Genomic DNA, 20756 nt, shown 5'->3' with positions numbered 1-20756 from the left:
AGGGGCGGCTTCTGTCCAGAGGTGAGAGGGGAAGGCAGAGAGAGTTAGGAGCTGGTTGAATGTTCATGGGGAATCAGGGACAGAGGAGGGGAGTGTGCTCTCACAGAATGGGGTGAGCGGTTGGGATCTCATAACAGTTTATGTTAAAAAAACAAAATTCTGTATGGGAGACTAACTTGAAATGTAAACTTCCTTTAATTACATCAATTAAAAAAAAAAGATTTCAGGTGATATTTTTGGTTTAAGGTTTAAAGATTATTTTAGGGCAATAATTTCGAGGGTTCATCCAAGCTCCATGGCTCCAGAAAATCCGGATTCCATGAGAATTTGAAATTCTCTTCTCCAGTAGCCTTTTTTACGGTATAATTTACATACAATGAAATGCACAGGTTTTAAGTTTATAGTTTGATGAGTTTGCCAAATGTACGTGTCCGTGTAACTGATACCCTAGTCAAGAACATGTCTGTCATCCCAGAAAGCACCCCAGTGCTCCTTCTGGTGAATTCCATCCTTACAGAGGTAACCACTGCTGGGCGTTCCATCATCAGAGATTCGTTTTACTTGTTCTAGAACTTTATAGAAGTGGAATTGTGTGTTGTTTTTGTGTCTGCACTCCCTCAGCACAGTGATTTTGGGATTTCTCCATCCTGTTGTATCGGTAGTTCGTCCCCTTTTATTGCTCAGTAGCAGTCTTTGAATGGATTCGGTGGTGGTTCCGTGGTGGAATTCTCTCCTTCCACAAGGGAGACCTGGGTTCAGTTTCCTGGCCAGTGCACCTCATGCACAGCCACCACACACGTGTCAGTGAAGGCTTGTGTGTTGCTGAGATGCTGAACAGGTTTCAGTGGAGCTGCCAGACTAAGATGGACTAGGAGGAAAGGCCTGGTGGTCTACTTCTGAAAATCAGCCAGTGAAAACCCTATGGATCAGAAGAGTCTGATCTGCACTCGATCATGGGGTTGGCACAGAACCGGGCAGTATTTCGTTCTGTAGTGCACAGGGGCACCATGAGTCAGGGCCTGACTTGACAGCAGCTAACAACACCGACAACTGTATTCCACAGAGTGGATATTCCACGGTTCACTTATCCATTCGCCAGCTGGTGGACATTTGAGTGATGGACCAGGTTGTTCCCAGCATTTGGCTTTTTTGAACAAGGCTTCTATGGACCTTTATCTGCAAGTCTGTTTTCATTTTCATTTCTCAAGGAAATATCTAGGAGTGGGAGTGCTAGGTCTCTGGCAGGGATGTTAAAAGGTGGAGGCTGTGATTCTCTCTGCTCCCCACTTTCTGGCACCCTCACTCCATCCAACCCTGCGCCTGTTCCCTTAGAGCACCACTCCTCATGTAAGCTACGTGGGTGGAGACTATTAGGGATTGAATTGTGTCCCCCCAAAATGTGTGTCAACTTGGCTAGTCCATGATTCCCAGTATTGTGTGATTGTCCACCATTTTGTCATCTGATGTGATTTTCTTGTGTTTTAAATCCTCCTTCTATGGTGTTAATGAGGAAGGGTTTGAGGCAGTTAAGTTAATGATCAGGACTCAATCTATAAGATTAGGTTGTGTCTTAAACCAATCTCTTTTGAGATATAAAAGAAGTGAGCAGAGAGACATGGGGACTTCGTACCACCAAGAAACAAGAGCCAGGAGAATAGTGCATCATTCAGACCCTGGGTCCCTATGCTGAGAAGCTCCTAGACCAAGGGAAGACTGATGACAAGGACCTTCCTCCAGAGACGACAGAGAGAGAAACCTTCCCCTGGAGCTGACACACTGAATTTGGACTTGTAGCCTCCTAGACTGTGAGAGAATGAATTTCTGTTTTTGAAAGCTGTCCCCTTGTGGTGTTTCTGTTAGAGCAGCACCGGATGACTAAGACAGAGAGGGTGTTTTTTCCAAAGTTGTGGTGTTTCTAATCACTTCCTGGTCTCCCAGAGAGTACTGCAGACGTCAGAACTTCAGGCTCAACTACCCAAAGTTAAAAAATAACATGGGTGAACCTTGAAAACATGAAGCTGAGTGAAATAGCCAGTCACAAAAGGACAAATACTGTATGAGCCCATTGACATAAAAGATCTAGAACAGGCAAATGTATAGAGACCAGAGTGGTCACCAGAGGTGGGAGGTTGGGGAAGAGGTGAGTCATTGCTGGGGGGTCACTGAGTTTCTGTTAAAGAGGACAGAAAATTTGCAAACAGGTGGTAGTGATGGCTGCACAACATGATCAAAGTAATTGACGTCATTGAATCGTACATGTAAAAACGGTAAAATGGCAAATTTTTTGTCATATATATATATGTATATATATATACAATCACCACAATAAAAAATAAGTGAATAAAGCAAAATATATACTACACAGAAGTACTCATAAAAGTATAATTGTTTTAAAAATTAATTACAAATTGTACTTTTTCTGTTTTTGTTAAAAATTACCGAAGAAAGCAGAATAAACTTGTTACCGCCGAGCCGATTCGACTTGTAGTGACCCTATAGAACAAAGTAGAACTGCCCCATAGGGTTTCTAAGGAGCGGCTGGTGGATTTGAACTCCTAACCTTTTGGTTAGCAGCTGAATGCTTAACCACTGCGCCACGAGGACTCCAGAAAGCAGAATAGTTTAAGTGTATATATGTATACATATACATTTATATATATGTGTGTATATGTGTGTGTGTGAAATAAGGAACCCTGGTGGCCCAATGGTTAAGCACCCAGCTGCTAACCGAAAGATCAGCAGTTCAAACCCACCAGAAGTTCCGCAGGAGAAGAGACCTGGTGATCTGCTCCCATAAGGGTTACAGCCTAGGAAACCCTTTGGGGGCAGTTCTACTCTGTCCTATAGGGTCACTATGAGTCCAAATCGACTGGATGGCAGTGGGTAGTAAATCCTTCTGTCCATCTCTCTCCGTTTGCACGTCTCACCTGTACGGCTCTGGAAGTCTGTGTGTGTGTGTGTGTAACAGTGCGTGTGAGTCTGTCGGTGCATGGTCCCTCCACTCTCTCAGTTTCTCTCTCTCCTTTCCTTCCACCTGTATCACTGTCCTAACAAAGCACCACAAACTGGGGGGCTTAAAACCACAGGAAACGTATCCGCTGGTGGTGCTGGAGGCCAGGAGTCTGAGGTCAAGGTGTCATCTGGGCCGCTCCCCCTGAGGCTTGAGGGGAGGATGCTCTCTGACCTCTTTCCAGCTTCTGGTGGTCCAGGCTTTCCCCGGGGCTGCATCACTTTGGTCTCTACCTGTCTTTACATGGCTGTCCCCCTCTGTCTCTGGGTCTCTCCTCCTTTATAAGGACACCAGTCATGTAAGATTGGGGCCCACCCCACTCCAGTATGACCTCATCTGAACTTAACTGGTAACAACTTCAAAGACCCTATTTCCAAACAAGGTCATGGTCACAGCTGCGGGGGGCTAGGGCATCAACAAGCCAACCCATAACACACCCCCATCTCTCTCTCTCCCCCTCTGTGCTCCCCTCCCTCCATACTGTTAACCCCTGCTCACCCCTGGGGCAGCTTTGTTGTTGTTACATGCCTTTGAGTCATAGTGACCCCATGTGACAGAGCAGAACTGCCCCATAGGGTTTTCTCGGCTGCAGTCTTTACGGGAGCAAATTGCTAGATCTTTCTCCCATGGAGCCGCTGGGTGGGTTCGAACTGCCAACCTTTTGGTTAGCAGCTGGGCAGTTAACCATTGTGCCCCCAGGGCTCCTTAGGGCAGCTTTGGATGTGATGAAAAGGACTCTGACTTTGGGATCCGGAGTCCTGGAATCCTGTCCCAGCTGTGCCGTGTGCTTGCTGTGTGATGTTGGGCGGGAAACATCAGGTTTCTCACTGTGACGATGACAGCAATGATCCCCTGCCCCAGGGCCACCCAGGACCGAGTTAGCCCCGGGGAACATTCCTGCCACACAACAGTTGCTCAGAGTTGGCAGTGGAGGCCGAGTCTTTCCACCCCCCTGGAAGGCTCTAACTCAATTTTTCCGCCTAGGAATGTTTTACCTAGTAACCATTTAGCTACGCCTAGCAGAGGTCCATTATCAAGCTAATCATTGCCCAGAGTTCAGTTAAAGATCTGCCTGTTCCACTGACTGCTTTGCCAGAATGCCACTGCCTTTGGCCGTCTGCAGGGACGGATCACCCAGTAAGCAAATTGTGGGCTTAATTGTGCTTACTTACTAATCTGTAGTGCAGAATTTCACCTGGGTTTCGCCACATCAAAGATGTGCACTACAGATTAGTAAAGAAACACAATTAAGCCCGTGCGTTCCTTCCTTGCTGTAAGCTGGTGCATACCGTGCTTGCTGGTTAATCCGCCCCTGGCAGTCGGAGTTTGTCAGTTCAATGTGGATGGTACTGTTTTGGGCAGGGTGAGGTGAGCTAGACTTCCACTGTCCTCTAAGGTGCAGAAAATCGAGGTACTCATGGTCCGTGCTGCCCCTTGAATGGACTCTGGTTTGATCAAGAGCTCCCTTCAGCCAGAAACAAACAGAAAATTCCAGAAGGCTCTGAGGCATGCTACCCCACACGCTCGGTTCTCTCTGTTGTTTGTTCTGCTTGGGAGGAGGGGATGGGCTCGTTTCGGATGCATTTGTGCAGTCTCTGAAAAGAACACCTTTCTGTCCGCTTTTCATTCCCTACAATTGTGCTCTACCCAGTTTTCTGAATAATGGCATTGCTCCAGCTGAAGGAGTTTTACATTGTCAGTGTGTGCTGCAGCCGATTTTCTGAATAATTGTATTGCTTCGGCGGGGAGATGATTAGAGGGTAGAGGACATCCGAACTGAGTAAGAAGCGCCTTTTAAAAAAACAAAACGAAAGCAGAGGATGCTGTTCAGGTAGCAGAAGCTGGTTCACGCCTGACTCTGTGCCGAGCGCTTCCCCGTCCTTCATTCCTGCAGACCCATCACCGCCCTCGGTGCCTGACCTCCAGGGGACGGCAGTCAGAGGGTCTCCACACAAGTGCAAGATTACCGTCAGCGGTCGAGGAGACTCTGACTCATGGCGACCCACGTGTTGCAGAATAGAATTGTGTTCCTTTGGTTTTTTGATGGCTGTGACCTTTTGGAAGCAGATTGCCAGGCCTTTCTTCCAAGGCATCTCTGGATGGACTCGAACCTCCAACCTTTTGGTTAGTAGCCAAGTGCTTAACCGTTTGTGCCACCCCCGGACTCATCATCAGCTAGGAGCTGTGTTTTGAATGCGCGTGCCCAGGCCTCCCCTATGCCAGGTCCTGCTTTTGTGGGTCCTTTTCTTATAATCATCTTTTCACATTAATTGCAGTTCAGTGCACTTGTTGTTTTGCGTCTCCCCTTTTGAAGATGAGCCCCTGGGGAGCAGAAGACCACCCCTTCTCACTCTCCCCACTGTCCTTTCTTTTTCCCACTTTTGTTAGAAGTTCAAAATGCACACTATTCTTTCTGCTTTTGCACCTTCTTCTTGAGCAAACGAGCCTCCACCTGTGGCCGACTTCGTGCGGTGCAGCCTGGGGTGGATTGTCTAGTAGGCAAAGTAAGCACAGTGCTCACCTTGCTTACCAGATCATCTGTAGTGAGCAATTTCACATGTTTTCACCACATCAAAGATTCTACTTCTAGGTAGGGCTGGCCTCTGTCTCTCTCTCAACCTCACAGCACCTTCCTACAGAATCAAAGCCTCTTTTCACATTTACAGTCCCTGACAGGGACGGATGATCCAGTGAGCAAGGTAAGTATGGGCTTACTTGTGCTTACTTACTAACCTGTGGTGAAACCCATGGAATTGGTCACTACAGATTAGTAAGTAAGCACAAGTAAGCCCGTGCTTACCTTGCATACTGGGTGATCTGACCCTGGGTGCAGCCCGGGCGCTCACGTGGGACTCATGCCCAGAGGGACCCACACTTGGTTGCTGGGCTCTGCTGTTGCTGTGTTGAAATTCTTCATGGTTTTTAACAAGCGCCCTGTTTTCATTCTGCCCTGGCTCCACCAATGAGGAGCCGGTCCCGGAGCCAGCCGTTTTCATCATACTGTTCTTCTCTGCTTTTGCCAAACAAGCTCAGGCAGAGTGGGACAGGCTGCTAGGGGTGGCGGTTGGGAACAGGCCCTGCTCTGGACCCTCAGAGAAAAGGAACCCCAGGAAGGATTTCAAACCAGGCAGTGATGGGAATTGCGTATTTAAAAAATCATCCTGTTGGTAGGGGGAGAATGAGTTAGAAGGTGTGGTTCAGTGGTAGAATCATCGCCTTCCATGCAGGAGACCGGGGTTCGATTCCCAGCCCATGCAACTCATGCGCAGCCACCACTAATCTGTCAGTGGAGGCTTGGGTGTTGCTATGATGCTGAACAGGTTTCAGCAGAGCTTCTGGACTCAGACTAGGAAGAAAAATCTGGTGGTCTACTTCTGAAAATCAGCCGATGAAAACCCAGTGGATCACAACCGTCCAGTCCGCAGTCAATCATGAGGATGTCACGGGACCAGGCAGCTTTTCCTTTTCTTATGCCTGGGGTTCCATAAGTTGGGGTTGGCCTAAGGGCGGCTAACAACACCGGCAACAGCAACTCTAAGCCTTGTTTTATCCCTCTGTAAATGGGTATGATAATAATACGTACCTCATTAAGCTGCTTTTCTGTGATAATCAAATGAGCAAATGTACGTAAAACACCTAGCACGCAGTAAACCAAGAAACTCGTTGCTGCCGAGTCAGTTCCAGCGTGTGGCGCCCCCATGTGTTACAGAGTAGAACTGCTCCACAGGGTTTTCTTGGCTGTGATCTTTACAGAAGCAGATCGCCAGGCCTTCCTTCTGTGGTGCTGCTGGGTAAGTTCAAACCACCAACCTTTAGGTTAGGAGGTGATTGCAAACCACTTGCAGCAGCACACAATAGGCCCCTAATTCAAGGATGGGGAGCCTGCTGGAGGCTATTGCAGCTATTCAGGGTAAAAGTGGTGAAGGCTTAGACCAGGGCTCTGGATCGGGGAAGTATTTAGGAGGTGAAATGGATGAGGTGGTTGATTGGGTGTGGGAGTGACAGTGACTGGCCCGTGGTCCTGGGGCATGGGGAAGCCAAGCCCAGCAGCTCTCTTACTGCCGGGCCCTGCATCCTGAGCTTACACTTCCTCTCGCCTTCGTGGCTCTTACTCTTGTTCCTATTTGTGTCATGTTGAAGGAGACAACATGGTGTCGGCTAAAAAGCCTGGAATTTGGAACCAGGGAATCTCAGCTCAAATCCTGATCCGGCACTTACTAGCTGTGTGGCCTTGGACAAGTGGCTTAACCTCTCTGAGTGTTATTTTCTTAATCTGATAAACGGAGATAGGAGCTCCTCTGGCAGGTTCTTGGAAGCATAAGCAGGTATTGTGAATTGAATAATTATAAACGATGTGTTGAAGTCCTAACCCCCAGGACCTGTGAACATGACCTTGTTTGGAAATAGGGTCTTTGAAGATGTTATCAGTTCACATGAGGTCATACTGGAGTAGGTTGGGTCCTAATCCTATATGTTGTTGTGTGCCATCCAGTCGATAGCGAACCTATAGGACATAGTAGAACTGCCCCCATGGGGTTTCCTAGGCTGTAATCTTTACAGGAGCAGATCGCTAGGTCTTTTCTCCTGCAGAGCAGCTGATGGGTTCAAACCACCAACCTTTCAGTTAGCCGCCAAGCACATAACCATTGTGCTGCCAAGGCTCCTTAATCCTATATGAGTGGTGCCTTTATAAAAGAGAAGAGACAGAGAGGCAGACAGAGGAAAGACAGCATGTGAGGATAGAAGCAGAGATTGGAGTGATGCGTTCACAAGCCAAGGAATGCCAAGGATCGCAGGCTGTCACCAGAAGCTAGGAGAGAGACATGGAACAGATTCTCCCTCAGAGCCTCAGAAAGAATCAACACTGCCAACACCCTGATCTGGGATGCCCAGCCTCCAGAACTGTGAGACAATACATTTCTGTTCTTCCGAGCCACCCAGTCTGTGGTAGTTTGTTATAGCAGCCCTAAGAGACCAAGACAGAAGGTCACCATGCTCTGGCCTTTCCCCATTCTTGTCATCTAAGTCTGGTTTTGCACGTCACAAAGTATAGATTGAAATGATTAGGCCCTTGCCACATAGCTTCCCTCACTGCTTCGCTCAGAAGGGCATCAAGGTGAAACTCTTGGGATGTGCACAGGCCGTGTTGCCAGCTCCATCAGATGCTGTTTAAATGCCCCACATTGAAAGAGAAATAAATCCTCTGCATTCCCCATGATGGGGTGTCTTATTCCAAGGTGAACTTAGCAATTGGGAATCCATAGTTTCTTATGGAGCTCTTTCGTCAAGGTTTAGGTGAAAAGCACGGAAGTCAACTTAGATGCAGTTTTCAAAGGTCAACCTGTTTGGAATTGTTGAGTAGAGATTTCTTATGGTCCAGAGTTCCAGGCACCTGGCCAGCCTCCCAGTCTTCATTCACTTGAAAATGGCTATTTCAAGAGCATTTCTTCGGCGCTGCCTTTGCAAAGTGCTGCAGGGCTACCCTAAAAGGAGACAGATGCACAGATGATGTGGGCATGTAGAGCAGATTATGTATATGTCCATCTGGCTGCAGTCAGGGAAGGCTTCTTGGTGGAGGTGATTCCTGAGCAGGCTTTGAGAGCAGCTTGTTACTACTACCATTCATAGCTACCATTGCTTAGCTTCTCCTCTGTTCAAGCAACTCAGCTCTGTGCTTTACCTATCTGGTCCTTGGTGGGGGGATTCCACACCTGTTCCCTGTCTGGGAAGACGGAGGCTCAGAGAAGTTAAAAGGCTTTGCCCACCCACAACAGATACTGGTGATGGTTGCATAACATGATTGATGTAATTAATGTCACCTAATTGTACGTGTGAAAAATATTAAATTAGCAAATGGTGTGTTATATATATTTTTACAACAATTAAAAAAAAAAAACAAAACTTGGTCGACCACTTAATTTCGTTGAAGGGCCTTATCCAAAGTCTTGCGTGTGTACTGTCAGTGTACATGCTTATATCCCTGACAATACTAAAATTATTTTGTGGTTTGCTTTTGCCACTAAAAGGTGATTTACAATTTTTAGAAAGACTCTTATTAATTATTCTTATGTTATTCAACTCTTTATTTCTTCCAAAGCTGAAGAATTAGAATTAAATGAATAATGTGTCGATCTCTTTTGATAACATCTTTCCACCCATCCATCTGTCCATTCATCCAGCCGTCACCCATCCATCTACCCATCCATCCACATTTCAATCAACCATCTATCCATGCATACCTGCATACATCCATCCATCCACCCACCCACCTACCTGTCTACCCATCCATACACCATCCATCCATCCATCTATTCAACCATCCATCCACCCACCTATCTCTACACCCATCCAGGTACCATCTACCCATTCATCCATCCATCCATGCAGCCAGCCAGCCAGCCAGCCCTCCACCCATCCATCTATCCACTGTCCATCTTTCTACCATCCATGCATCTCCCCATCTGTCTATCCACCATCTGCCCATCCATCCATCCACTCACCCGTCCATCCATCCACCACCCATGCATCCATTCAATCAACCGTCCATCCACTATCCATCCATCCAGTCAACCATTCATCCATCCATCCATTCACCCATTTAATCAACCATTCATCCATCCATCCATCCGTCCTTCTGGCAAGTGAGCACTTACTTGGACCTGAGTGTGCCTCTTGTGGCCCCTTGCTGAGGCCACTGTTACAATGGGATGTGGCACTTTGCCAGTACTTGGCTGGCTCCACCTCATTTTACAGAAAGCCTCCCGTGTCGTTTGTTCTCTTTCTTCCCAGGAATGTGAGCCGTCTTTCAACAGCAACATCACAGCATTTGCACTGAAGGCAAAAGTCGTCTATCCCATCAATCAGAAATTCCGGGTGAGAGTTCTGAGCTCAGTTTTAGAAATGCAGTTCTTCAGTAATGTACTAGAGATTGACGTGGGTGTAGGGGGTTACACGCACAAGTTCTGGTCTTATTTGAGGATTTTATGGCATTTTAATAGGGATCATCTGAGGCCTTGTAATGGAGCCAAACTTTAGTTAATCCATGTTATGACAGCATTGTCAGGGAACAGGGTACATCCTGTTATATCAGGGTAAGAAAAAACTGTAGTTTCTGTTGTCTGCAGGCACACCAGGGACAGCACAGTAGGGCAGCAACACAGAAGGACATGCCAGCACTGCCCTGTTCCTTTAACGCTAATACAGGGACTGATACTGGCAAAATTACTGCCGTCACCCCTCGTTCACAGACCCCAGGGCTGCAGGAACGCTGGCAGCTGACATGTGTTGAACACTTCCTGTGGGGCTGGCAGAGTGCTAAGTATTTGTCATGCCTTAGGCATTCCAACCTCCGATAATGCTGCTAAGTAAATAATATCACTGTTTCCACTTTACACAAAAGGAAACTGAGGCCCAGAGAGGCTAATAACCTGCCCAAGGCCACACAGCAAAAAGTGGCAGAGCCTGAGTCAAACCCAGGCACCTGGCTACAGATCTCACACCTTCAGCCAGGAATTCACACCTGTGGCTGGGAGTTGCGCTGAGATCGGTATATCCCACAGTGCCTCAAGGAGCCTCGGCCCATGAGCTGTGGAAAAAGAGGTTCCCGCTCAAGTAAATTTACAAAGATGCTGCCTACACTCCTGGCATTGAAGAAACAGGCTTTAGAGTCACTCTGTCTCGATCCTCATTCCCATCCCAGCCGTTTGCTGTGTGGCCTCGGCCATTTCCTAACTTCGTTCAGGCCTCGGTTTCTTCACCTGTGAAATGGGGACAGTGAGCCTCCTCCCTCCCCAGGTGTTGTGAGAGTTAAATGGGATGAGATACCTAAGGCCTTAGAGCCTGTGCGCAATACTGTAAGCACTGGGTCCTTGTTAGGGTTTTTTAAATCATTATTTGCCTCAGAAGAGACCCAGAGCACATTGAGGGGTCTGTGAACTCCTGCACTGAAGAAATTGTGTCATATTGGTGAACCCAGCCTTTCCCAATGCAGTTTCTCCACGGAACCCTTGCTGTGAGGAGTAACTGGTTATAGTTCATGGAGTGGTTCGCCGGAACACACACTGGGAACCCCCTCCTTGACTTAGCTATCTGATGGGTGGATGAAGGGGCAAAACTCCCAGGCTAGGGGCGTGGGTTCACCCACCCCACATGCTGCGCAGCAGCCGTGAGGCCCCGTGGTGGGCTCTGGAGACTAGCTAAGGCTCAAGAAGCTTCATCCCCACCCTGGAGCCCTCACAGTGAGGCAGCCCGTGGGAGCCGGCGACACAGGAACAACCAGGGGCCTGCGGGACCAGCGTGGAGTGGGCCCGGTCATTAGGGGAGACTCCAGGATCGGTGTCAGGTGGACGCTCCCGCCCAGCAAACCCTGAGGGCAGGGCATTTCGGGCAGGGGAGCAGGCCTGGGAAGCCAGGAGGGTGAGATGACAAGAAGGGCCTGGGGCCGGCGGCCAGCTCAGTGCTGCTCAGGCTGTGCATTAGGGGCAGCAGGCCGCATTGCTGGGACCCCAGCCGTGCCAGGCACTAGCTCTTGCCCCATGTCACGTGGCAGTGCCTGGGGGCTCGAGTCCCTTGTGAAGGAGCTTTGAGTCAGTCCTGAGGGCAGTGGGAGCCACTTCAAAGGCTCTGGGTGACGTCAGTGTAGGTGGAGGGGATCTAGGTGGCCAGCAGGGATGGAAGCAGACAGGGCAGGCCCAGGGTCTGGACCAGCAGCACAGAGGGATGGGCAGCTGGTGCAGGAGGGCAGAGCTGACAGCAGGAGGGCCACCGGGAACAGAGCCAGGGCAATAGCTTAGGGGTAGGAGCACCAGTGCACAGGGGCTGCCCTCGGGGCAAGTGCGAGGACAAGCTGTGACCAGGGTCCCTGGGGTATGGGGGTAGCCGGGATCCTGTCCGTCCACCCATCACCAGTCTGCTCCACCAGGCCTTCCCATGGACCACCCTCAGGCGTCACTGATGTCAGATGAAAACCAATCCAGACACCCTCACGCGGCCTCCTGGATTAAATTAACCAACAGTGGCTTCTCTTCTGCCCCAGCCTTTGGCCGACGGTTCCTCCAACCCGTCTTTGCACGAAAACCTAAAGCAGACTGCTCTGCCGAACCAGGCGGTGGAGGCCTCGCCGTCCAGCAGCCTGGGGAGCCTGAGCCAGGCCGGCAAGGACGACGGCAGCTCCTCGTCCAGCATCCACTCGGCCACCAGCGATGACAGGTTCCTCAGCCGCACCTTTCTCCGGGTGCACACCTTCCCCGAGGTGCTGACCTGTGAGAGGTAAGGAAGGCGGTGGGGGGAGGTGGGGCCTCTGGCTCTCTCTGAGCCAGCCAGTGGGTCATAGTATTGTCAGATGGGGAAATGGAAGCCCAGAGAGGTTGACTGACTCAACCAAGGACACACAGCAGCCTAGTGTCAGAGCCGGGCTCTTGATGCGTTTGCCTCTCACTATGTGGGGTTTGAAGCACTTACTGATGAAGATCAGAGACCACGGCCTTCAGTATGGATTATACCTCAACATAAAGAAAACAAAATCCTCACAACTGGACCAACAAGCAACATCATGATAAATGGAGAAAAGGTTGAAGTTGTCAAGGATTTCATTTTGCTTGGATCTGCAATCAACACCCATGGAAGCAGCAGTCAAGAAACCAAAAGATGCATTGCATTGGGCAAATCTGCTGCAAAAGACCTCTTTAAAGTGTTAAAAAGCAAAGTTGTCACTTTGAGGACTAAGGTGCGCCTGACCCAAGCCATGGCATTTTCAATTGCCTCATATGCATGTGAGTGCTGGACAATGAATAAGGAAGACGGAAGAGGAATTGATGCCTTTGAATTATGGTGTTGGTGAAGAATATTGAGTATACCGTGGACTGCCAGAAGAACAAACAAATCTGTCCTAGAAGAAGTACAGTCAGAATGTTCTTTAGAAGCAAGGATAGCGAGACTGGAGAAGGACATCACGCTTGGTAAAGTAGAGGGTCAGTGAAATAGAGGAAGACCCTCAAGGAGATGGATTGACACAGTGGCTGCAACAATGGGCTCAAGCATAACAAGGATTGGGAGGTTGGCAGGGTTTTGTACTGTTGTACATAGGGTTGCTATGAGTCAGAACCGACTTGGCAGCACCTAACAACAACAACGTATGGGGTTTGCCAAGATTAGGACTACAGAAGAATGTCGGGGGCCTCCTTGTTTTATCGCTGATGTGACCTGTGCATTGCATAGCAGCAGCTAGCACTGATTAAGTGACAGTCAGAATCGACTCGACAGCAACGGTTATTTTTTTTGGTGTACTGGGCAGAGTGCTAAGCACTTTCCATGGATTACCTTATGAGTGCAAGGACTCGCTCCACCATGTTTGTGGCCGTGTCCCTATTACCCATGGAAGCAATCGATCAGGTTCAATGATCAATAAATACTTATTAATTAATTGGTTTATTAATTCCTCCTAACAACCCTGTGGAGTCCCTGGATGGCACAAATGGTTAAGCACTTGGCTGCTAACCGAAAGTCGACGGTTTGAGTCCATCCAGCGGTGCCTTGGAAGAAAGGCCTGGTGATCGACTAATAAAAAATTAGTCACTGAAAACCCTGTAGAGCACAGCTGTATTCTGACATACATGGGATCGCCATGAGTCAGAGTCAACTCGGCACCTGGTTTAACAACCCTATGAAAGAAAAACAAACCAAACTTGTTGCCGTCAAGTCGATTCTGACTCATAGTGACTCTATAGGACAGAGTAGAACTGCCCCATAGGGTTTCCAAGGAGCAGCTGGTGGATTCAAACTGCTGACCTTTTGGTTAGCAGCCGAGCTCTTAACCACTTGCCACCAGGGCTCCAAACAAACCTGTGAGGTAGGTACTATTATTTCCCCCGTTTTACAAAGAATCAAGTAAGACACAGAGAGGCTAAGGTACTTTCCCAAGGTCACACAGCACGTGAGTGTTAGAGCCGGTTGTGACCCAGCCAGCTTATCCCAAAGTCAGCTGTCTAGACCCCCAGACTCTACAGCCCAGAGCAAGGCTCGGCATGTGGTTGGTGCTCAAGAAGGTCAGTCCTGGCAGGTTTGTCCATTGGCCCCCAGGCCTCTTTTTACCCTAAAGTTCGGAGACTGCAGGGGGCCTTGGATGGGGTGAGCCAGGGCACGGCCACGGCCCCGGGCTGTGGAAAGAACGGGCTCGGATCCTGGAGCTTGGTGTTGACCCTGAAGGGTGGCCCAGGGAAAAGGGACTTTATTGAACAGAAGCCTTCTTGGGTTGGACAGCACTGGCTTGGACAGGCTGTTGTCATCATGTGGATTTGGATGACTTGTAACCATTGGGGTATAAATGTCATCATTTAAAATGAATTTGCTAGTTCGAGCCCACCCTGCGGTACCACGGAAGAAAAGGCCTGGCACTTTGCTTCTGTTAAAATTACAGCCAAGAAAACTCTATGGAGTAGTTCTACTCTGTAACACATGGGGTCATCATGAATCAGAATCAGTTCAACAGCAACCAGCAAGGATAACATGAGGGAAATAAGGAGTCCCTGTGGGCGCACAAGGAAACTCTGGTGGCGGAGTGGTTAAGTGCTATGGCTGCTAACCAAAAGGTTGGCAGTTCGAATCTACCAGGCACTCCTTGGAAACTGTATGGGGCAGTTCTACTCTGTCCTATAGGATCACTATGAGTTGGAATCAACTCAGTGGCAATGGGTTTGGTTTTGGATGGGCGAGGCACAAACAGTTAAGTGCTTGGCTGCTAGCCGAACAGTTGACGCTTCAAGCCCACCAAGAGGCTCCTCAGAGGAAAGGCCTGGTGATCTGCTTCTGAAAGGACACAGCCATGAAAACCCTATGGAGCGCAGTTGTACTCTGACACACGTGGGGTCGCCATGAGTCAGAATCAACTTGATGGCGGGCAACTGGTTTGGTTTTTGGTTTTATGAGGGAAATAAGGCCAAAGAGCCTTATTACACTCTGCCGCTTATCTGTTACGTTGATTTCTCTGGTCTTCTATATCCTGAGTCAGTTTCCTCATCTGTAAAATGGGAATGAGCGGTTTACATCGGGCACCGAGGAAAGATTACATGTGATGATTGCTGTTGTTGTTGTTAGTTGCCACCAAGTCGACCCGATGTACAACCGAACGGCAGGTTGCCTGGTCCTGCGCCATCTCTGCGATCATTGCAATACTCAAGCCCATTGTTGCAGCCACCATGCAGTGCATTCCAACCTAGGGGCTCATCTTCCAGCACTATATTGGGCAGTGTTCTGTTGTGATCCATAATGTTTTTATTGGCTAATTTTTGGAAGTAGATCTCCAGGCCTTTCTTCCTAGTCTGTGTTAGTCTGAAAGCTCGGCTGAAACTTGTCCACCATAGGTGACCCTGCTGGTATTTGAAATACCAGTGGCATAGCTTCCAGCATCACAACAACACGCAAGCCACCGCAGTATGACAAACTGACAGGTGGGCAGTGGACGTGTGGTGATAAAGATGAGATCTCGAAGGAAGAAATGCTATTTTTCATTCCTCTCACCTTCCTTCTCTTCATACGTTTTGTCTCTGATGTCACAGGCAGCTGTGTCTCTTACACTAACTCTCCCCTCTGGTCATTGGTGGGTGTCTCTTAGCTCATTTGATTCCATCTTATAAACCTTGGGTGGGTTTATCATCCCATATCATCATATCACATATCATGTATTCCCTTCATATCGTATTGGGAGTATCAGCACACTATAGAATTGAACATCTGGAGTCAGAAGTGCTGTGACCTGCACTGAGCAGGGACGTGTTGATATTCTGTATCCTCATCCCTCATTTCAAATGCTCTACAAGTATTCTCTGTTTGTCTTTTTATTTTTCAGTGTAGACATTAACTTGTGTGTCTACAACCTTCACTTAAAAGACCTGCTGCATTTGGACTCGTTGCTGAGGCGGGAAAAGCACATGGTAGGTGGAGACATTGTTTTCTCTCCCTGTCCTGGGGGCAGGCTGGGCCATGAGGCTCTCTGTTCCTGCTGAGTCCTGGAGATCCTCGAGCCAGGAGAGGGAAAGCAGGGTTAGACATTACAGCAGGACGGAAGAGAGATCCGGGCCTGCTGAGGGGGGCACAGCCCTTACTTTCTTTTTTTTTTTTTAAATAATTATCATTACAGTTTTATTATCGCAAAAAAGGATACCAAAGAGGAGACACATAGAAAAAGGTCCAGGAGCTTTCATTTCCCAGGAATACACTACTCTCCCAGTGCACTAATGTCTATCACCAACCAGGAAGCTCAGCTGAGCTTCGGTATCCTGAGTTTTTACTGAGGTTTTATTAAGTGGTTGTGATTTCTGGAATCACTGACCATGTGACTAAATGCATTTTCCAGCCCCCATCTCTCCCTTGAGGTTGGGCTCTCCCACATGGTGGGTCCTCCGGCATGGCTGGCTCCCACCCTGAATCATCAGGTTATCTCAGACTCTTAGGTGGTCTGGATCCCTGCATGAATAACAAAGACACTCCAATCACTAGGAAATTCAAAAAGTTACCTCCCAGCCTCCCAGGAGCCTGCAACAAAACCCAAACTATTTGGGTAAAGTAATTTTTCAGCACACAGGCCAACCTCTAGTCTTTGGCCATGGTTGATTTTATATGGCTAATATTAGGAGGATTACTCTTTTCTCTCCTTAGTATACCACAGCCCTTAGGCACAGTGGTTAATAGTTTGGCTGCTAACCCAAAGGTCAGCAGTTCAAAGCCACCAGCTGCTCCCTGGAAACCCTATGGGGCAGTTCTACTCTGTCCTGTAGGGTCACTGTGAGTTAGAATTGACTTGACAGCAGTGGGTTTTTTTTTTTTTTTTTGGTTACTCTAACCAGAGTCATAGGGGTTAAGAAGACAGATGGATGGGTGCCTGCCTGGAGTACATGGTGGAGACGAGATAAAAGAAATTTCAAAGAGAATGATATTTTTAAATGAACGATAATAATGATTATATGAATTTCCTAGGGGTGCCATAATAAATTATCACAAACTAGTACATTAAAAACAACAGAACTATATCCTCTCTCAGTTCTGGAGGCCAAAAGTCTGAAATCAAGGTTTCGACAGGGCCACACTCCCTCTGAAGTTCTCTAGAGGAGAATCCTTCTTTGCCACTTCTAGTGGCTGTTGGCAATCCTTAGTGTTCCTTGGCTTGTGGCCTCATCACTCCAATCTCTGCCTCTGTCTTTACATGACGTTCTTCTCTCTGTAGCTCTATCTCAAGTCTCTCTCTCTTGTTTACCTTATAAAGACACCAGGCACTGGATTTAGGATCCAACCTAAATCCAGGATGATCTCATCTTGAAATCCTTAATTACATCTATCCTTAAAGACTGTATTTCCAAATAAATCACTCTTATGGATTACATCGTGTCCTTCCCAAAATTGTGTTGGAATGCTAACCCCTAAACCTGTGGATATGATCCTGTTTGGAAATAGGGTTTTCTTTGTTATGTTAATTAGATCATACCCAAGTAGGGTGGGTTCTAAACCTAATCACTTTTGAGTTCTAAAAAGAGTAGATTAGACACACACACACACACACACACACACACACACACACACACACATACACACGGGGGGAAGACAGACACCATGTGAGGATTGTCTTCAAGCCCAGGAACCAAGGAACACCCAGGGCCATGAGAAAGAAAGGAATTGACATGAGTGATACCCTGATTTGGACTTTTAGCCTACAGAACTGTGAGAAGATAAATTTCTGTTCTTTAAAGCCACCCTCTTGTGGTATTTGTGTTATGGCAGCCCTAAGTAACTAAGACAGTCACATTCATAGGTACTAGGGGTTAGAATTTGGACGTATCTTTTGGGGAGTCACCATTCAGCCTACCATGGTGATAAGAATACTAATGAGTACCAACTTTTATGAGTGCTTCCAATGTGCTAGGCCCTTGGGGGTGTTATACAGATGATTGTATTTAAACCTCACCATGACCCAGCAAGGTGGGTGCAGTTATTCTCTGCAGTTCACAGAAGAGGAAACTGAGGCACAGAGAGGGGGATCTGGTCCAAGGTTGTAGAGCTGTAAGTGTGGGGCCAAGATAAGAAATTTAGTGCCTTATTGAAGCAGATACTAATTCGGGTACTCAGTGCTTGAATAATGAGAAATCAGGGCCATTGGACTTTAGAAAAACAAGGCCAGTCCCTGCCAGAGACACACAGCCCTTGATCAAATCAATGCTGGATCTGAGCTACAGTGTCACAGGGAGGGGTCTCACTGTAGGAACAGAGTTCCTGGTGAGTGTAGCCAGACATCGTGATGAAGGAGGGCAAGTGGGGAATCATTTCTCCCTGAGACACGTCCTCTGAAATACTGAATGAGAGGTGAGACGTACAGCAGGAGGAGTGAGAGCCTGGTGGGAGGAGAGAGAGATGGAGAGGGACAGAGAAACAGAGACATGGGCAGACGGATGTGCCCCTGGGGCAACCTCGTTGTCAACTGGAGAATTAAGACTTTCAAACTGGGGACGCAGCCAAAAGAAATCTGGCCTCCATGGGAGCAGGACCGACCTCGTGAACAGCGCCAGTCTGTGAAACCACAATCACTCCCAAACTAGAGGGTGTCTCTGCACCCCCGGAGGCCCATTGGGTCCAGTGCAAACCATTTGCACCAACCAGGGACCTTCCACAGAGAAGGCATCTTATAATTATTGTTGAATGGATGAATGAAGAGGAACTAAAGCATTCTTTAGAAACTTCATGAAAATGCAATCCATGATGGGCCACTGTGTGGCGTGATTTATAATCTGAGCTCTTTTCCTATAGGAGAAAGTTTGTGCGTAGGTAGGTAGGTACGTAGGCAGGTAGGCAGGTAGCAGGTAGGCAGGTAGGTAAATACATAGATGATAGATACAGAGAGAGAGCGTGGAAAGGAGGGACAGACAGATAAAGGGAAAGTTAGATCCCATTTGCAAAAGGATTGTTAAAACCTTTCTCACTTTTTCTTTTTTGGCAATAGATGTTTATTCAGATTTTTAAAATGTGCCTTCTCGACCTTCTCCCCAAAAAGAAGTCTGATGATGAATTATACCAGAAGATTCTTTCAAAACAAGAAAATGTAAGTCAGTCTTTAACTTATATTTCCAGATAACTTAGTTTATTACAGTATCTAAAACTTATGGCATGAAAGATTTTGCTTTCATGTATAAAATTAGTGTATTACCATATACACTTTTAACACTGTATGATGATATTTAATGTCTTGGAAGAAGTGCAACCAGAATGCTTTTTAGAAGGAAAGATGGCGAGACTGTGTCTTACATGCATGTTGACAGGAGGAATCAATCCCTGGAGAAGGACATCACGCTTGGTAAAGTACAGGGTCAGCGAAAAAGAGAAGACCCTCAGTGAGATGGATTGACACAGTGGCTGCAACAGTGGGCTCAAGCATAACAGGGATTGTGAGCATGGCACAGGACTGGCCAGTGTTTCGTTCTGTGGTGCATAAGGTTGCTATGAGTCGGAACCAACTTGACAGCACCTAACAACAACAATGATATATAAAGTATGCATATCAATAATAAAGAATAACAGAGTGTATCATTAAAATTTGGAAAACGTTGAAAGCAGAAGAAAGAGAAGAATATTGGCCATGTCCACTACTCAAAGACAGCCACTGTTACGGATTTTTCTGCCCAAATTTGGGGTATTCTTAAATACATAGTTTGTAGGTTGTCACTGTTTATACTACTTTGTATCTTATTCTTTACAGTTTCTTATACAAAGTTTACACTGTTTCATTTGCAATAGCAAAAAGAGTCGGGGCTTGAAGTCAGAATGGTAGAGGTTGGTATCCTGGTTCCATCTCCTAACAACTCTCAGAATCCTAGTTTCTTCCTGTGTGAAATGAGTGGTATAAAGGATAAAAGAAAACGCGTGAACTATTACTAGAAGAGTAAGAGTTAGACCCTGAGTACATAATGTTGTTGTTAGGTGCCGTCGAGTTGGTTCCAACTCGTAACGACCCCGTCCGGTCCTGCGCCATCCTCACAATCTTTTTGTCTGAGTCCATTGTTGCAGCCACTGTGTCAGTCCATCTCGTTGAGGGTCTTCCTCTTTTTTGATCACCCTCACTTTACCAAGCATGATGTCCTTCTCCAGGGACTGGTCCCTCCTGATAACATGTCCAAAGTAGATGAGACAAAGTCTTGCCATCCTCACTTCTAAGGAGCATTCTGGTTGTACTTCTTCCAAGATAGATTTGTTTGTTCTTTCGGCAGTCCGTGGTATATTCAATATTCTTCTCCAACGCCACAATTCAAAGGCATCAATTCTTCTTCAGTATTCCTGTTTGTTGTCCAGCTTTCGCATGCATATGAGACGATTGAAAATACTATGGCTTGGGTCAGGTGCACCTTAGTCCTCAAAGTGACATCTTTGCTTTTTAACACTTTAAAGAAGTCTTTTGCAGCACATTTGCCCAATGCAATATGTCATTTGATTTCTTGACTGCTGCTTCCATGGGTGTTGATTGTGGATCCAAGTAAAATGAAATCCTTGACAGCTTCAGTCTTTTCTCCATTTATCATGCGTTGCTTATTGCTCCAGTTGTGAGGATTTTTGTTTTCTTGATGTTGAGGTGCTATCCATGAGTCCATGACAGCCATCCTCATTACCACCACCATCCTCATTACCACCACCATCCTCATTACCACCACCATCCTCATTACCACCACCATCCTCATTACCACCACCATCCTCATTACCACCATCCTCATTACCACCA

The 20756-nt window shown here is 47.4% G+C and overlaps 1 protein-coding gene across 1 annotated transcript in view; it reads left to right on the top strand.

The window, feature by feature from the left end:
* The window catches only part of EVC (EvC ciliary complex subunit 1), a 111063-nt gene that overhangs the window by 17566 nt on the left and 72741 nt on the right, over positions 1–20756 (top strand). Inside the window, exons 4-7 of the mRNA XM_004383580.1 lie at positions 9800–9883; positions 12045–12277; positions 15852–15936; positions 18990–19088. Coding sequence (XP_004383637.1) covers positions 9800–9883; positions 12045–12277; positions 15852–15936; positions 18990–19088 — 501 coding nt within the window. The remainder of the gene's footprint in view (positions 1–9799; positions 9884–12044; positions 12278–15851; positions 15937–18989; positions 19089–20756) is intronic.

Source organism: Trichechus manatus, unplaced genomic scaffold (assembly GCF_000243295.1).
Source record: "Trichechus manatus latirostris isolate Lorelei unplaced genomic scaffold, TriManLat1.0 scaffold00111, whole genome shotgun sequence".
Taxonomy (NCBI): domain Eukaryota; kingdom Metazoa; phylum Chordata; class Mammalia; order Sirenia; family Trichechidae; genus Trichechus; species Trichechus manatus.
The sequence above is the reverse complement of the archived record's forward strand: the minus strand, read 5'-3'. Positions and strand labels throughout refer to the sequence as shown.